The sequence below is a fragment of the Anopheles marshallii genome, chromosome 3 (assembly GCF_943734725.1).
Source record: "Anopheles marshallii chromosome 3, idAnoMarsDA_429_01, whole genome shotgun sequence".
NCBI classification, from domain to species: domain Eukaryota; kingdom Metazoa; phylum Arthropoda; class Insecta; order Diptera; family Culicidae; genus Anopheles; species Anopheles marshallii.
Window position 1 is genome coordinate 73552397 of NC_071327.1, and position 15506 is coordinate 73567902.

General features: G+C 46.4%; 3 protein-coding genes across 6 annotated transcripts; all 3 read left to right on the forward strand.

The window, feature by feature from the left end:
• The first annotated feature begins 1273 nt into the window (after positions 1-1273).
• LOC128714060 (membrane-associated protein Hem) lies at positions 1274-4639 on the forward strand. The gene has a single exon (XM_053808938.1). The coding sequence runs from the start codon at positions 1274-1276 to the stop codon at positions 4637-4639; it is 3366 nt and encodes a 1121-aa protein (XP_053664913.1).
• Positions 4640-4975: 336 nt separating this feature from the next.
• LOC128713134 (transmembrane protein 161B) lies at positions 4976-7879 on the forward strand. Its single transcript, XM_053807997.1, has 7 exons — positions 4976-5002; positions 5955-6332; positions 6397-6476; positions 6581-6796; positions 6867-6983; positions 7045-7185; positions 7261-7879. Exons 1-7 carry the CDS (start codon positions 4976-4978, stop codon positions 7877-7879), a joined length of 1578 nt encoding a protein of 525 aa, XP_053663972.1.
• Positions 7880-9206: 1327 nt separating this feature from the next.
• LOC128711497 (heat shock 70 kDa protein cognate 4-like) lies at positions 9207-11226 on the forward strand. Of its 4 annotated transcripts, none has more exons than XM_053806374.1 (3): positions 9207-9411; positions 9488-11131; positions 11195-11226. In XM_053806374.1, exons 1-3 carry the CDS (start codon positions 9207-9209, stop codon positions 11224-11226), a joined length of 1881 nt encoding a protein of 626 aa, XP_053662349.1. The 4 variants fall into 4 exon arrangements, with proteins under 4 accessions (XP_053662349.1, XP_053662351.1, XP_053662352.1 ...); XM_053806376.1 differs by having other exon boundaries at positions 9488-11125; positions 11192-11226; XM_053806377.1 differs by having other exon boundaries at positions 9488-11119; positions 11189-11226.
• The last annotated feature ends 4280 nt before the right edge of the window (positions 11227-15506 follow it).

Consider the following 15506-nt stretch of genomic DNA (forward strand, 5'->3'; position numbering starts at 1 on the left):
TTATTAACTACATCCCCATCCTCGTCCAATTCCTTCAACTGTGTCTTGGTCCACTTACTTGCTGATGTAAATGTTCAAGCTCAGAGCTGCATCAATGTTTCTGCATTTTTTAATCTTAAGACCGACCAACCAATGTTCAAGCTGCCTAACACGTGTTCCTACCCCATTTGCTACATTACTAATTCAGTGAATTTAGCGCATCTCAATCCAACTTTCAGATTTTTTTTTTATACTTTCCTCCAAAATCATCGCTTAACAAAAACGAGCAACTCTTGCTTGTAGCCTAGGCAACAATCTATCCAAAAATCCAACAGTAGGTGGCGCTGTGGTCGTGAAGCCATTTCACACTGAGTCTTCACGGAATTTATGATTCGACGGCAAGGCTTCAAATAATTTGTGAAAAATATCCATATCGTTCGTTTTTTTTATTTGCATTACGTTACTCTCGATCACATCTGAATCGCATCGAACTGAAAAAAATAAATTTAAATTTGTGTTATTCCATTGTGTACCACCGAACGACCGAACTCTTCTTCTTTTATCGAAGATACCCGAAGTTTGACAGCACATGTCAAGCGTTTTTTCTCTCTCTCGTGACGTTTGTGTTTGTGTGGAGCATTCTCGGATGCTGATTGTGCTGCTGAAAATACAAAGTGTTTTATTGATACCAGAAGCGAAAAATCGGCACAAAAAGTGTTTATAAACGTGCGAGGTAATGTGTCGTTCTAAAATTAAACAAAACCATTGCATCGTTTGTATAGTTACCGGTGAATATGAGGCCACCAGCTTCGTGGTACGAATGCCTGTCATGGGCTCGCCCAGTTTTTTGCGTCCTTCCTCCCTCCGCCCGTGTATGAATTCGTCATTCCACTGTGGTACGAATAGGAGAAGGAAAAAAATCATCCCCCGCCGTGTGGATGAGTAACGACAAGGTGCATTTGTTGATGTTGGCACGAGAAGCACCGCGTAAACGAGAGCGAAAACGGAAGGGAAAATATTAATGCCAGAGAACTGCGAACACGCATCGTCCACTTCCCGGTCCAATGATTATTTGGTTTAAACTGCCTCTACCGTTTCCGTTGATTAACATTCTTTCCATTCTTTGCACGCTCCCGTCCCTATTTCAGGTTACTGTTGTGCGTGGTGTATCGTAAACGAGCCAAACGATCAACGCATTCAACAGCACGAGATGCATTAGCAGAGGAGACTGCGGATGAAATTGGCCCCATTTGCTGTATCACCAGTAGCTACACAGTAAACCACAAGCAAAACGATGGCCCGCCAACTGAACCCGAACCAGCAGAAGATCGCCGAAAAGCTGATCATCCTGAACGATCGTGGTGTGGGGATACTGACGCGCATCTACAACATCAAGAAGGCATGCGGCGACACAAAATCCAAACCCGGCTTCTTGTCGGAAAAGTCGCTCGAATCGTCGATTAAGTTCATCGTGAAGCGCTTCCCGAACATCGACATCAAAGGGCTTACCGCGATCGCGAACATCAAGTCGGAAATTATCAAATCGCTTTCGCTGTACTACTACACGTTCGTCGATCTGCTCGACTTTAAGGACAATGTGTGTGAAATTCTCACCACGATGGACGCGCTCCAGATCCATCTGGACATTACGCTCAACTTTGAGCTGACGAAGAACTACCTCGACCTGGTAACGACGTACGTGTCGCTTATGATACTGCTGTCCCGTGTGGAGGATCGCAAAGCCGTGCTGGGTCTGTTTAATGCCGCGTACGAGATGCAGCACAGCCAGAGCGATCAGGCATTTCCGCGGCTCGGTCAGATGATCATCGACTACGACATGCCGATCAAGAAGATGGCGGAAGAGTTCATTCCGCACCTGAAGCTGCTATCGAGTGCGATCAATTCACTGACGAAGATTTACTCGATGCGCAATCTTAGTGCGGAAAAGTGGCGCGAACTGCAGGTGCTGAGCCTTATCGGTACGCCCGCGATGCTGCTGAAAGCGACCAAAACGGACACGATGTCGTGCGAGTACATATCGCTTGAAACGCTCGACCGGTGGGTGATCTTTGGACTAATGCTCCATCACCAGGCACTCCAGACCCAGGGGTTGGTGAGCAATATGTGGATATCGGCCCTTGATTCGAGCTGGGTCGTAGCGTTGTTCCGCGATGAGGTGATCTACATCCACCAGTACATACAGACCAATTTCGAGGGCATCAAGGGGTACGGGAAGCGCATATCGGAGGTAAAGGAATGCTACAACCAGGCCATTCAGAAGGCGGCCCTGCTGCATCGCGAACGGCGCAAGTTCCTGCGCACGGCGTTGAAAGAGCTCGCCCTGATCATGACCGATCAACCCGGTCTGCTCGGTCCGAAGGCACTGCTCGTGTTCATCGGGTTGTGCTATGCGCGGGATGAAATTCTTTGGCTCCTGCGGCACAACGATAATCCACCGGTTGTGAAAAGCAAGGGCAAATCGACGGAAGATCTGGTGGACAGACACCTGCCCGAACTGTTGTTCCACATGGAAGAGTTACGTGCGCTGGTACGCAAGTACAGCCAGGTGATGCAGCGCTACTACGTGCAGTATCTGTCCGGGTACGATGCGATCGATTTGAACTACCGCATGCAGCAGCTGCAAATGTGTCCGGAAGATGAAAGCATCATCCTATCGTCGCTGTACAAGACCGCCACCAGCCTATCCGTAAAACAGGTGGAAGACAACGAGGTGTTTGACTTCCGCGCGTTCCGACTGGACTGGTTCCGGTTGCAAACGTTCATGAGCGCCAAATCGGCCGTACGTATTGCGGACTTTCCCGATCTGGCCCGGCTGCTCGATTCCATGGTGTTCCATTCGAAGATGGTCGACTTTCTGGACGAATCGCTTGTGGAGACGTCCGATCTGTCCATCTTCTGCTTCTACAACAAGATGTTTGAGGATCAGTTCCATATGTGTTTGGAGTTTCCGGCCCAGAATCGCTACATCATTGCGTTCCCGTTGATTTGCAGCCATTTCCAAAACTGCACGCACGAAATGTGCCCCGAGGAGCGACATCACATACGGGAACGGTCACTCTCGGTGGTGAACATGTTTCTGGACGAGATGGCCAAAGAAGCGAAGAACATCATTACGACGATCTGTGACGAGCAGTGCATGATGGCGGATGCGCTCCTGCCGAAACACTGTGCGAAGATTCTGTCCGCTGCGGCCAATCGCAAGAAGAAGGATAAGAACAAGAAGCACATGGACGATATCCGACGACCGGGTGATGAAAGTTACCGGAAGACCCGTGAGCTGCTCACCACGATGGACAAGCTGCACATGGCCCTGACGGAACTTTGCTATGCAATTAACTATTGCCCGACGGTAAATGTTTGGGAGTACGCATTCGCCCCACGGGAGTATCTCTGTCAGCATCTGGAGACGCGCTTTTCGCGTGCCCTTGTCGGGATGGTCATGTACAGCCCGGATACGTCGGAGATTGCCAAACCTTCGGAGCTGCTGGCCTCCGTACGGGCGTACATGAACGTGCTGCAAACGGTAGAAAACTACGTCCATATTGATATCACGCGCGTCTTCAACAACTGCTTGCTGCAGCAGACCCAACCTCAGGATAGCCACGGCGAAAAGACGATCGCAGCACTGTACAACACCTGGTACTCGGATGCGCTGTTACGGAAAGTCAGCGGAGGGAACATTGTGTTCTCGCTGAACCAAAAGGCCTTCGTATCGATATCGCCCGAGGGCTACATACCGTTCAATCCGGAGGAATTTTCCGACTTTAACGAGCTGCGAGCGTTGGCCGAACTGATCGGTCCGTACGGTATCAAGCTGCTGAACGAATCGCTCATGTGGCACATTGCCAACCAGGTGCAGGAGCTGAAGCGGCTGGTCGTCCAGAACAAGGAGGTGCTGATGATTCTGCGCAGCAACTTCGACAAACCGGAGATCATGAAGGAACAGTTCAAGCGGCTACAGCAGGTCGACAACCTGTTGCAGCGCATGACCATCATCGGGGTGATCTTAAGCTTCCGCCAGCTGGCCCAGGAAGCGTTGGTCGATGTGCTGGAGCAGCGTGTACCGTTCCTGCTGTCATCGATCAAGGATTTCCAGGAGCACGTGCCCGGTGGTGACCCACTGAAAACCGTATCGGAGATGGCATCGGCAGCCGGATTGAAGTGCAAGGTCGATCCCGCCCTCTCGAACGCACTGAAGGCACAAAAGTCCGAACCGGACGAGAGCGATCATCTAAACATTTGTCTGCTGATGGTGTTCGTTGCGGTAAGCATTCCAAAGTTGGCCAAAAACGAAAACTCCTTCTACCGGGCGTCACTAGAAGCACACACGAACAACACGCACTGTATGGCAGTCGCCATCAACAACATATTCGGCGCCATGTTTACCATCTGCGGGCAGAATGATATCGAGGATCGGATGAAGGAGTTCCTGGCGCTGGCCAGCTCATCGCTGCTTCGGCTCGGTCAGGAATCGGACAAGGAAGCGATCAAAAATCGGGAATCCATCTACCTGCTGTTGGATCAGATAGTGCAGGAATCGCCCTTCCTCACGATGGACCTGCTCGAATCATGCTTCCCGTACGCGCTCATCCGCAACGCTTACCATGCCGTGTACAAGCAGGAACAGCTGATGCATTAAAAGACATGTTTCTTCGTTTCGACCCCTCCGATGTGACCAAAATATCTCGCTCGTAGGATTTCTCCCGTTCTCTCTCACTCTATCGTTCGTCCTGAATTTGATACGGCAAATTTCGATATTTTTATTCACTTTTATTTATTGCATTCATGGAAACACGTGCGCATTTCCATATGGTGCATTTATTTAGAGCAATTAGGAAAAAAAGGAAGCGTTCTTCGAAGCATGCCCCGGGAATTTCGGTGAGGTTGGCGTGAAAGGTTCGCCGTACGGGACTCTTAATAGCTCCATTGCCTGTGCAACAATTACACTCATAAGGGAAAAGCATTTAATCGTAAAATGAACATTCAGCAAACATTACATATTGTAATCGTCATTTGGCAATATTTCTTATTTCGAATATGAAATAAACTCGCTAGTTATAGCTTATTAATATAAAACCAAGCTGTTTCATTACCTGTTACTCAATCAGTTGAACTTATTTTAAATAATTTACTCTTTGTCGTGGAGCCGTTTTATTTGGTAAAACGTAGAATTTATTTAAATTAACGGAGAAGTAACGGTTAATATTTAATAAAGTGTGTAAATTCAACAATTTATCACCCACATGCACTTGCAAGTTGAAAATTTTTGAACTGATTTGATGTCTTCGTTAAGTTTTATTCATCGTTGAGTTTTGTGCTTTCAAAATATATTTATATCTTCCCAAATGTATTAGGAATATTTTTTTTTTGTATAATTGGATAACAATGCATCAATGCTTTCTTATATTTTGTAGAGTTTGTTTCAGTTTTATTTGTTTATTTATTTTATCGTTAATTTTTTCTGCTGCTTGCTGTCAAACACAGTGACCGCACGCTTCCCCGAAAGCCGCTAACTGTCAACCAAGTCAGACCAAAACATTAGCGCAGTAAAGTGGTTGTTACGTGAAGATTTAATTCAGCTCGACACGCCGTGTTTAGTGCAATTTTCGCATGCAAAACGTGCTCTTACCGGAGTTCTGTCTATAGACGTCCCTCCACTAGTTATCAGTGATGCCGATTAGCTCAAATCATTGACCCACGCACATACTAGGCTAGGATACACCACAAAACGATGGTACGATGGAGAACACCAGGCAGGCTCTCGCCACCTCAAAAACGCCCCGAATCGGTTGACCTATTTTTAGCGCAGCATGGTTCTATAATTAGTGCTAAATTAATAGCTTCCTTCGATGCATTCGGGCGCGCTAGCCGGCATGTCCGGGTTGAAGCGTTTGTAAATGAATTACGGCCAATGGTGTTAATTTGATGTCTTTTTCTCCCACTTTTTCCACCAGGCACTGCTTGGCGCACAACTGGTAATCACGCTAATCATGGTGAGCGTGATACAGAAACTGAGCCCACACTTTTCGTTGGCCAAATGGATACTTTGCTCCACGGGGTTGACGCGCTACCTGCATCCGACGGATGATGAGCTCCGGAAGCTGTCGGGTGTACCGCGAGAAAAGGGCAAAGGCAAAAAGGACAAACGGAATGGGCACCACCAGGCGAACGGTGAAAGATCGACAACGTTTCACATTCCGCGCAGTCTGGACATTCGGTTAGACACGACTCCAATCGCACCGTACGATATTGTGCATTTACGCTTCTACACCGAGTACCAGTGGCTGGTCGATTTTAGCTTGTATTCCGTCATCGTTTATACCATTTCGGAGGTACTGCATGAGAATCGATTTGAGTTTTCGATTGTTAGACTAGTTTTCCGCTTTTCATTCGTAGGTTTACCATTTCTTCTATCCGCTGAAAGAGGAGATCAATCTCAGCATGGTATGGTGCCTTCTGGTTGTGTTTTTCGCCTTGTATCCTTTTCCAACAAAGATCATACGTTTATTCAAACATCGTGTTTGTTATTAGGCCATTCATCTGTTTCATTAAATATTCCTTAACGAGACTCTCTATACAGCAAACTACTTGCCTCCCTTACGGTGCAATACTTTAGAAGTGAGGAATCGATCGGCGAACGATCCACCTGCATCGTCACGGGGCTAGCTTACCTGGTGATCGCGATGATCATTCTGATCGTGCCAGAGCACACACTGGAAGTCGGTCTGGACAAGGCATATCACAGCTTCAACACCAGCGCGTCAAGTTTCCTCGAGGGACAGGGGCTTAATTCCTCGTAAGTCTTCTTTATCTCGGTTGTTTCGGTGTAAAGATGACTTATATAGCTATCATTATGATCTTCCAAGTGGTCCTGCTTCTAAGATTGTGGTAAAATTCTTCATTGCCGTCAGCTGTGGCATCCTAGGAGCACTGTTCACCTTCCCCGGGTTGCGTATGGCACGAATGCACTGGGATTCCTTGAAGTAAGTCGTTTTGCAATGATTATGTAGTGAGAATGTACTAACAAATGATTTTGTTTTACAGGTTCTGCAATGATCGACTATGGTTGAAGCTGTTGCTGAACATTAGCTTCGCGATGCCATTCCTGCTGGTTATCCTGTGGGTCAAACCTCTTGCCCGAGATTATCTTACGGCACGCGTTTTCTCCGGCATGAGCTCACCAATGTAAGAATAGTATTATTCTTACCATACAATCCGAACTAATGGATGGATAACTCTCTTGATTCTTTCCATATTCAGCCTATCGACGGAAGCGTTCGAAACGATTCGTCTCGGAGCGGTGGTGATCGCGGTCATTTTGCGCTTCCTACTGATGCCAGTCTACCTGCAGGCCTACCTCAACCTTGCGCACGACCGTGTGGAGGAACAGAAGAAGGAAGCGGGCCGCATAACGAATGTGGAGCTGCAGAAGAAAATAACATCCATCTTCTACTACCTCTGCGTCGTGACGCTCCAGTACGTGGCCCCAATCTTGATGTGCTTGTTCTTCGCCCTCATGTACAAAACGCTCGGCGAGTACACGTGGAGCGGTGTGCTCAAGGAGTCGCTTCCGCTGGACGAATGTTCCTCCGATTTGGAGTACGAAAAATCGTTGCTGGCCACGATGGCCAAAGAACAGGCGGCCAGTGAAGCGCACGAATTTCAATCCATAACCCCGGAAGCCGATCAGCTACCGGCGGAAGACAACATACTCACCACTGCCCAAAGTTTCCAGCTGTCGCTGCAGAGTTTAAAGTCTGTCTTCACCAAAGATGTGTACCGTGGGCTGTTTGGGTTCGCAACGTGGTGGAGTTGCTTTATCTGGTTCGCGGCCAGCTCGCTCGGTATGGTTTATCAGTCATACTTTACCAAATTGTGAGTCAACACTCGTCCACTAGTGCACGCGGATCGGGCGAATGTAGCGATGTAAATAGCGATCGAGAAGGAAACCCGATAACCATCCATCCCAGTCATGTAATCGTCGCTCCATTTTGTGTCACGCTAGAAATGCACTTCCAAGCGAGCATTTCTTTCTACCCATCGTCAGATCAGACATTAGCTTTAATTTTCCAACTGTGCATTAATGTTTGGTTTTGTGTTTTACATAGAATAATGCCTTACATCGACACTAGCGCACATTTTGTTGTAGTTTCGTTTTCGTTGTTTTGCTTACATTTATAGTTTTGTTTCTTTTTCATCCGTCGCTTCGACCTAAAAGTGAGTCATAGTGAGGAGTAAGAGCCATTAGAGGGTAGCAAAGATTTCACAGAAACTGTCAATAAAAACCATTTTACCCTAAAAAGACTAAGTTATCCATTTTCATACATTGTTAAAGAAACATCTTGACACAAAAACCATAATTATAAAAAAACGCCTTTAGATTATCGTGACGAATTCGGTTTAAATTAGCATTTCCCCAAATGCGTTCGGCATCGTTTAATTCCAACAGCTGCGCATAAAAGCACGTGCTCTCAAATACGCGCGTTGGTTTGCACTGTTGCGATGCGAACAACCCTTCTCCTTACGCGTCGACCTAGAATGAGATCAGTTCTTACACCTCCTGCGTTGCGTTCTAGCGTTTTCTGTCTCGTTTCAAGACACTGCGGACAAGAATCGGTACATTGTACATCGTCGGGTTCGATGACGATCTTTCTAGAATCCTTTTTGAGATCGTAATGATCGCGGTTCGGGGCGACCAGAGATACGATCGTCGAGGTATTCCGTCACTATTTCCGTCACTAGCCGTGTTCGCGCATGTGATATAACCAAACGGAATACTATTTTAAGCGATCGTACCGTGTGGCCATCGGTTTAGTCGACAATTGGATACCGAACCGGTAGGACACAGTTTCAGCAATCAGTTCTCGTTTAGGTGAGCGTGAAAACCACGTGCAAACCAGTGCACATTATCTGACCCAGCACGGAAACAAAGAGGGACTGCAGGTATGTTGTTGAAAAGGGGATTTTCTTTAATTATTACCGCCAGTTTGAAGTGATTTATAATGTAATTTAAATTAAGGAAAAGATATCCCCTGCACACATTCCATCGAGCAGCTGGATAATTTTACTCATTAGCTGACCTTTAGACAGTGCGATCTAAAAATAGTTTTCCCCAAAAATGTGTTGCGTGAAACAGATGAAAATGTTGTAACGGTGATGATTTATCCTTTCGGTTGATTCATTTCTTCTTTCGCCGGCATCCAGAAATGGCAAAGACACCAGCTGTAGGTATAGATCTTGGCACGACCTACTCGTGCGTCGGTGTGTTCCAGCATGGCAAGGTGGACATTATTGCCAACGATCAGGGCAACCGGACGACCCCATCCTATGTGGCATTCACCGATTCGGAACGATTGATTGGGGATGGTGCCAAGAACCAGGTGGCCATGAATCCGAACAACACCATCTTTGGTAAGTTTCCTGGCCATCTATTTCGCAAGTGGAGAAAAAAAACTCTAACACCCTTCTTGAACTCCTTTTCGTGTAGATGCAAAGCGTCTGATCGGCCGTAAATTTGAAGACGCAACGGTGCAGAGCGATATGAAGCATTGGCCGTTCGAAGTCATCAGTGACGGTGGCAAACCGAAGCTGCGGGTAGAGTACAAGGGCGAGAAGAAGTCCTTCTTCCCGGAGGAAGTTTCCTCGATGGTGCTGACCAAGATGAAGGAAACGGCCGAGGCCTACCTAGGCAAGAGCATCGCCAATGCGGTCATTACGGTGCCGGCGTACTTCAACGACTCCCAGCGTCAGGCCACGAAGGATGCCGGTGCGATCGCCGGTTTGAATGTGCTGCGCATCATTAACGAACCGACGGCAGCGGCCATTGCGTACGGGTTGGACAAGAAGGGTTCCGGCGAGCGCAACGTGCTGATCTTCGATCTCGGCGGTGGTACGTTCGACGTATCGATCCTCACCATTGAGGATGGCATCTTTGAGGTCAAGTCGACGGCCGGCGACACTCACCTTGGCGGGGAGGACTTTGACAACCGCATGGTGTCCCACTTTGTCGAGGAGTTCAAGCGCAAGCACAAGAAGGATATTACGAGCAACAAGCGTGCGCTGCGCCGGTTGCGCACGGCTTGCGAGCGGGCAAAGCGCACGCTGTCCGCCTCGACGCAGGCAAGCATTGAGATTGACTCGCTGTTCGAGGGTATTGATTTCTACACCTCCATCACGCGGGCACGATTTGAGGAGCTGAACTCGGATCTGTTCCGCGACACGATGGAACCGGTATCGAAGGCGTTGCGCGATGCCAAGATGGATAAGGCGAGCATTCACGACATCGTTCTCGTTGGCGGATCGACTCGCATTCCCAAGGTGCAGAAGCTGCTGCAGGACTTCTTCAACGGCAAGGAGCTGAACAAGTCGATCAATCCGGATGAGGCCGTCGCGTACGGTGCGGCTGTACAGGCTGCCATTCTGCAGGGTGATACGTCGGAAGCGGTGCAGGATCTGCTGCTGTTGGACGTGACGCCCCTGTCGCTGGGTATTGAAACCGCGGGCGGTGTGATGACGGTGCTGATCAAGCGCAATACCACCATTCCGACGAAACAGACGCAAACATTTACGACCTACTCGGACAACCAGCCCGGCGTGCTGATCCAGGTGTTCGAGGGCGAGCGTGCGATGACGAAGGACAACAATCTGCTGGGCAAGTTCGAGCTGAGCGGCATACCGCCGGCACCGCGCGGTGTGCCCCAGATCGAGGTTACGTTCGATATCGACGCGAACGGCATCATGAACGTGTCGGCTATCGAGAAGTCCACCAACAAGGAGAACCGCATCACGATCACGAACGACAAGGGCCGGCTCAGCAAGGAAGACATCGACCGGATGGTGAACGAGGCGGAAAAGTTCCGCAACGAGGACGAGAAGCAGCGGGAAAAGATCACCGCGAAGAACTCGCTGGAAGCGTACTGCTTCAACATGAAGTCGACGATGGAGGACGCGAACATTAAGGATAAGATACCGGACGCGGACAAAACGCTCGTCATGGACAAGTGTAATGCGACCATCGCTTGGCTGGATGGCAATCAAACTGCCGAGAAGGAGGAGTTCGAGCACAAGCAGAAGGAGCTGGAGGCGGTCTGTAATCCCATCATCCAGAAGCTGTACCAGGGTGCGGGTGGCATGCCGGGCGGTGGTATGCCCGGTGGCGGTATGCCGGGTGCCGGTGCACCACCACCAACTTCCGGCGCCGGTCCGACGATAGAGGAAGTGGACTAAGTGTTCATTATTCGGATTTATTGTTACAAATAGTTGGTTCACCGGAGGATGCCTCTTGAGCTGTTACTCTCACCGTGACGCGGACCCGAATCCTTTTCCCATCGATCGGCACCGAGATAACGTTCCCGATTGGTACCGAGATAAACCGCGGAGAGCGCACGTGAGTGCCCCGCTGCGTAACGCATCCAACACTAAGTGCATTAAGCGTAGGAAGTAATTGTTTGTAATAAAAGCAAAACCACCGAAGAAAGTGGTGAAAACTGTTAAACAAAAAAATCATTTTATTCATTCCTTTTTCGTTATATCCGATTTCGACAACAATTACTGCATTTACTCGCTATTTTTCCTGTTTGGTGAGGAGTTTTGTTTTATGTTTGCTACTCCATTGTTTTCGGGGGATTTTGGGGTTTTGTTTTTAGTGACAGTTTCTTTTCCTTCTTACTATGTGTGTTTCTTCCAGTTCCAGTCGGATTTTGCGTACGGTATTGCATTGTGTATCTGTGGGCAAACAAGAGCACCATGAAACGCAAGCACTGCAAAGCAATGCTTTCTCCATGCGATCAAGACACGTTGGGCACACACAGAAGCTTTTATTTGCTTAAACGAGCAGCTGGCAGCAAGCAGTTAGAAAGCATTCTTTGCAGCAATCTGGTAGCGTTACTCAGCACTGCGCTGCATAATTTCACTTCCCACCGGGAGGGGAAAGTACTCCATTTTCTATCACGAAAAGGTTGTTTTGTTTCACATCACGCGCCAACACATTGATGCGTTCCGATAGCGTTCGCGCAACGGAAAGAAAGCGATTCCGATGGCAATCGATGCCACGTTGCAACAGGTTGTGCAGTGCAGCTCATCAGCCCGGTCATGTTTTTGTTTGATTCGTACTCAGTTATTTAAAGATTTCATGTTCGTGTGTTTAGGTTTTGCCGCTCATCGTCTGTGGTATTTCTCGTTTACCAGGTGTCCGAACCCTCACCGATCCAAGGTATTCCAATCATCTTGCCTCATCTATAGATATATCAGTCTATTTTCAATATTAAAGTTATAATATCAATGCATCTGACGTGTATAGAAAGAGGGTAATCATCATCTAGCCTCACCAGTTCCTTCCACACTAATTTTTGTTTCGTAAACGCCTGGGTAAATGTTTTCAAGAACCAACTAAAAACCCATTAAAGACAATCGTTTGTTTTCATATTTGTAGATTTTGTTTCCTTCTTTCGTGCCGCTTCCTAAACGTATCTTCCTTTCGACAGTAATGTAAAAATTAAATCAACTTCTTTTGTTTTCTTTTTCTTTGCTTCTTATGTTTCCTAAACTCCTAATTAAAAATATGCTACAATTTGTCAACATGCTGAAACAACAGCGGGATGCAAAAGTAGTGGGAAGAGTTGGGTAATGCCACGCCTAAACATTTAACATTTTGTACATACGGAAGAATCTGATGCAATGTACGTACTGGAAAGGAAAGCGTAATGCCTTTTTTTCATTCCAGTGGTTTTTTTTTTATAATTCTTTAAACAAAACATTCAAGCAGATTTAGCACAATCACCGGTAAGCTTGCTGGTAGTGACTTAGATGCAGCTATAATCAATTCCGATGTACTAACCGTATCGAGCAGAAGGAGTTTTATCAGTTGAAAAGAACAAGAAATTGTTTTGTGTTTCATTTCAAATTTAATAACATTTGATGGCCGACAAATTAGATTTACTGGAAATTAGTTCGTGTTAGTATCCTCTTACCGCTGTCACATAATCGTCCTTGAGGAATACTGAATTGGAACTGTTATGGAAGATATACAGAAGGACCATTGTGCCCATTTACTAACTGCAATGAAAGCGTTGTAACTAGCGAAATAGTGAGGTTTATGCAGAAAGTAAATAGTGCCCTTTAAATATAAATCCCAAGCAACGAGAAGCTTGGAAAACCGAAGGCCTGCTGAGATTTTAAACCTTTGAAGGTGATATAGGAGCTGGAAACTTCTCCTCCGTAGACGATATTGTTCTACTCGTAAAAAAGAAGATAAAGTTTGCTTAATTACACTTTTAAATAGCAAGAATTGGTAAGAAGTCGTCGATCTCAAGGTAAAAAAATATTATGAAGAATTCTAGAAAAATTAACTTCAATCAGAACTCATCATTAGACAGAAAAATTCATTTGAGCAACATCAATTGAAAGACATCTTGGAATATTATGCCTCAGTAATGACCTAATACTTCATTACAAGCTAGTAGCATTAGGTAATAGGCCTCAGACAGACGATTCCATGATTTTTTCTCCAAATTGAAATTGCTTCAATTAAGTAATTCTTACGGTGGAACGATCCGCAGATTGTTCATTATGAGTTACTGAGCAAAGTTCCTGGTGAGAAAGATCATCTCACATATTATGATCGCGAAGAATCTTTAATGATCACAGTGGTACTAAATGAGATCAACTCCTCCCGCTGTGATCTTCAAACTTCTTCAGACAACTGGAACTGGAACTGGATGTCTTCAGACAACTGGAACTCCGAACTTAAACCGAAGCCAAGAACAAACATATCCGACAAAGAATCTTTCCAGTAAACCTAATTTGTTGGAAAACCACCACAATAGTGAAAGGAACATGAGACTCAAACATGCTTTGCCGTGGAATAGACGTTCCAGTAGCAAGGCGGAAAAATGATTCATAGTCTGGCACACGGTCTGGCCACTCTCATCACACGCCCGCATCAACGTAACAGTACGCCTTATAATAGCCTACAACGCTACTTGTATAAAGTAATGGTATTTGTAGTTTAGAATAATGTCTTAATCAATTCATTCGCCCTAGCGCATTCGTTCGAATCCGAATGGAATGATCCGCCGGATCTACTGCACGTCTCCATGCCAGCAGATGTCTCTCTGTGTGTTTGTCCTCGCCTTGTCCTCGCCGCCCCATTCTCACACCGACCGAACGTACCGGATCCTGAGAATCTTATCGAATTCATAATGTTGCCTAAGGCTGAGCACGAGTAATCCGTTGATGTTTAGTACTTGCTTAATATTAATACAACATTTAAGTCAACATGAACATGTGCTAAAGTTACTTGGGTTCTTTTCTGGGGTTTTGTTCCGTCGCAGGGATTCTTCCAACGCACGCCCCACTCACATTCGCTCTCTCGGTTTCGTTTCGCACACGCTGCGCATCGCTGCTGGCGTAGTTGTTTTCCTTTTTTGGGTAGATTTAGCCACTGCCGGAATTTGTGTGTGTGTGTGTTTTTTTTTCTTCGCAAACTAACACCGCCTTGTTTTGCAACCGTATTGCACTACATAAAAATACTATTTGAAACGGGTTTGGAATCAAAAGTTTGCGTTAAGTGGCGGGTTTGCGATAACTAGAGATTAGTTGCAATGGTACGCAAAGTCGAAATCGTTGTTACAAAACGCGCTCAAACGGCATTAAATAGATTGAATGTTTCACAAAAGGAGGAGAAAAAAACCATTGCCGCATTCGGTGCGCATTCTGGTCAAAACGCTACTACTGCATTTTTAAAGTTTTTGCAACATTAGTAAGAATAGTACCGCTGGATATAGTTGTGTAGTTTGTTAATGGTTGTGTGTGTCTGTGTCTCTGTATTTAAACTATCTGCTAGCTGTTAATAGATCAAAAAACGAACTTTATGCGCTGGTGATAAACCGGCAGGCAGACAAAAAGGATGGCACTACTGCTTGCTGCTGGGGAGCCGGTTTTAATGGGTAGTTCATAAGAATGATGCAACAATGTGTTTGTTCCACGCCAGTGACGAACGTTTGCTTGAGGCCGTTATACTTCTGGGTTGCAGGGAACTTCTAGATTCGTTGCGGCTTGGAGTGCGCGATCCCGTTGCGAAACGAACTACGAGCTCCAGTGTAAATTATCGATAATTATCACATAACAGCAAGGATTTAAACGAGTTAAATTAGTTCGACCGCTTCACCTTCATTTTTACGTGTGTGTGTGTGTTTTACTTGGGTGTTTACTAAATCTTTAAATTAATAACCTCAATTTGTTATTGCTTTTCAGTTTGTAATTCACTCTGTAGCCCTCCAAACACAAGCAAAATGCATTAGATTTAACTTATTGCATAAATGAATGTCAATCTTCCGTGAGGCCTCAGGATTTCTGGAATTTGGAACAGTTTGGTCTACTACTAACGCGATCGCAACCCGAGATGCCCGATCGTTTTGGTTCGCCGACTGCACCCATTGCTTCCCCGGTTCCTTTCCCGGGTTGGGCTGCTTTGCGACAGGCGAGGAGTACTGAAGTTCCACCTGTCC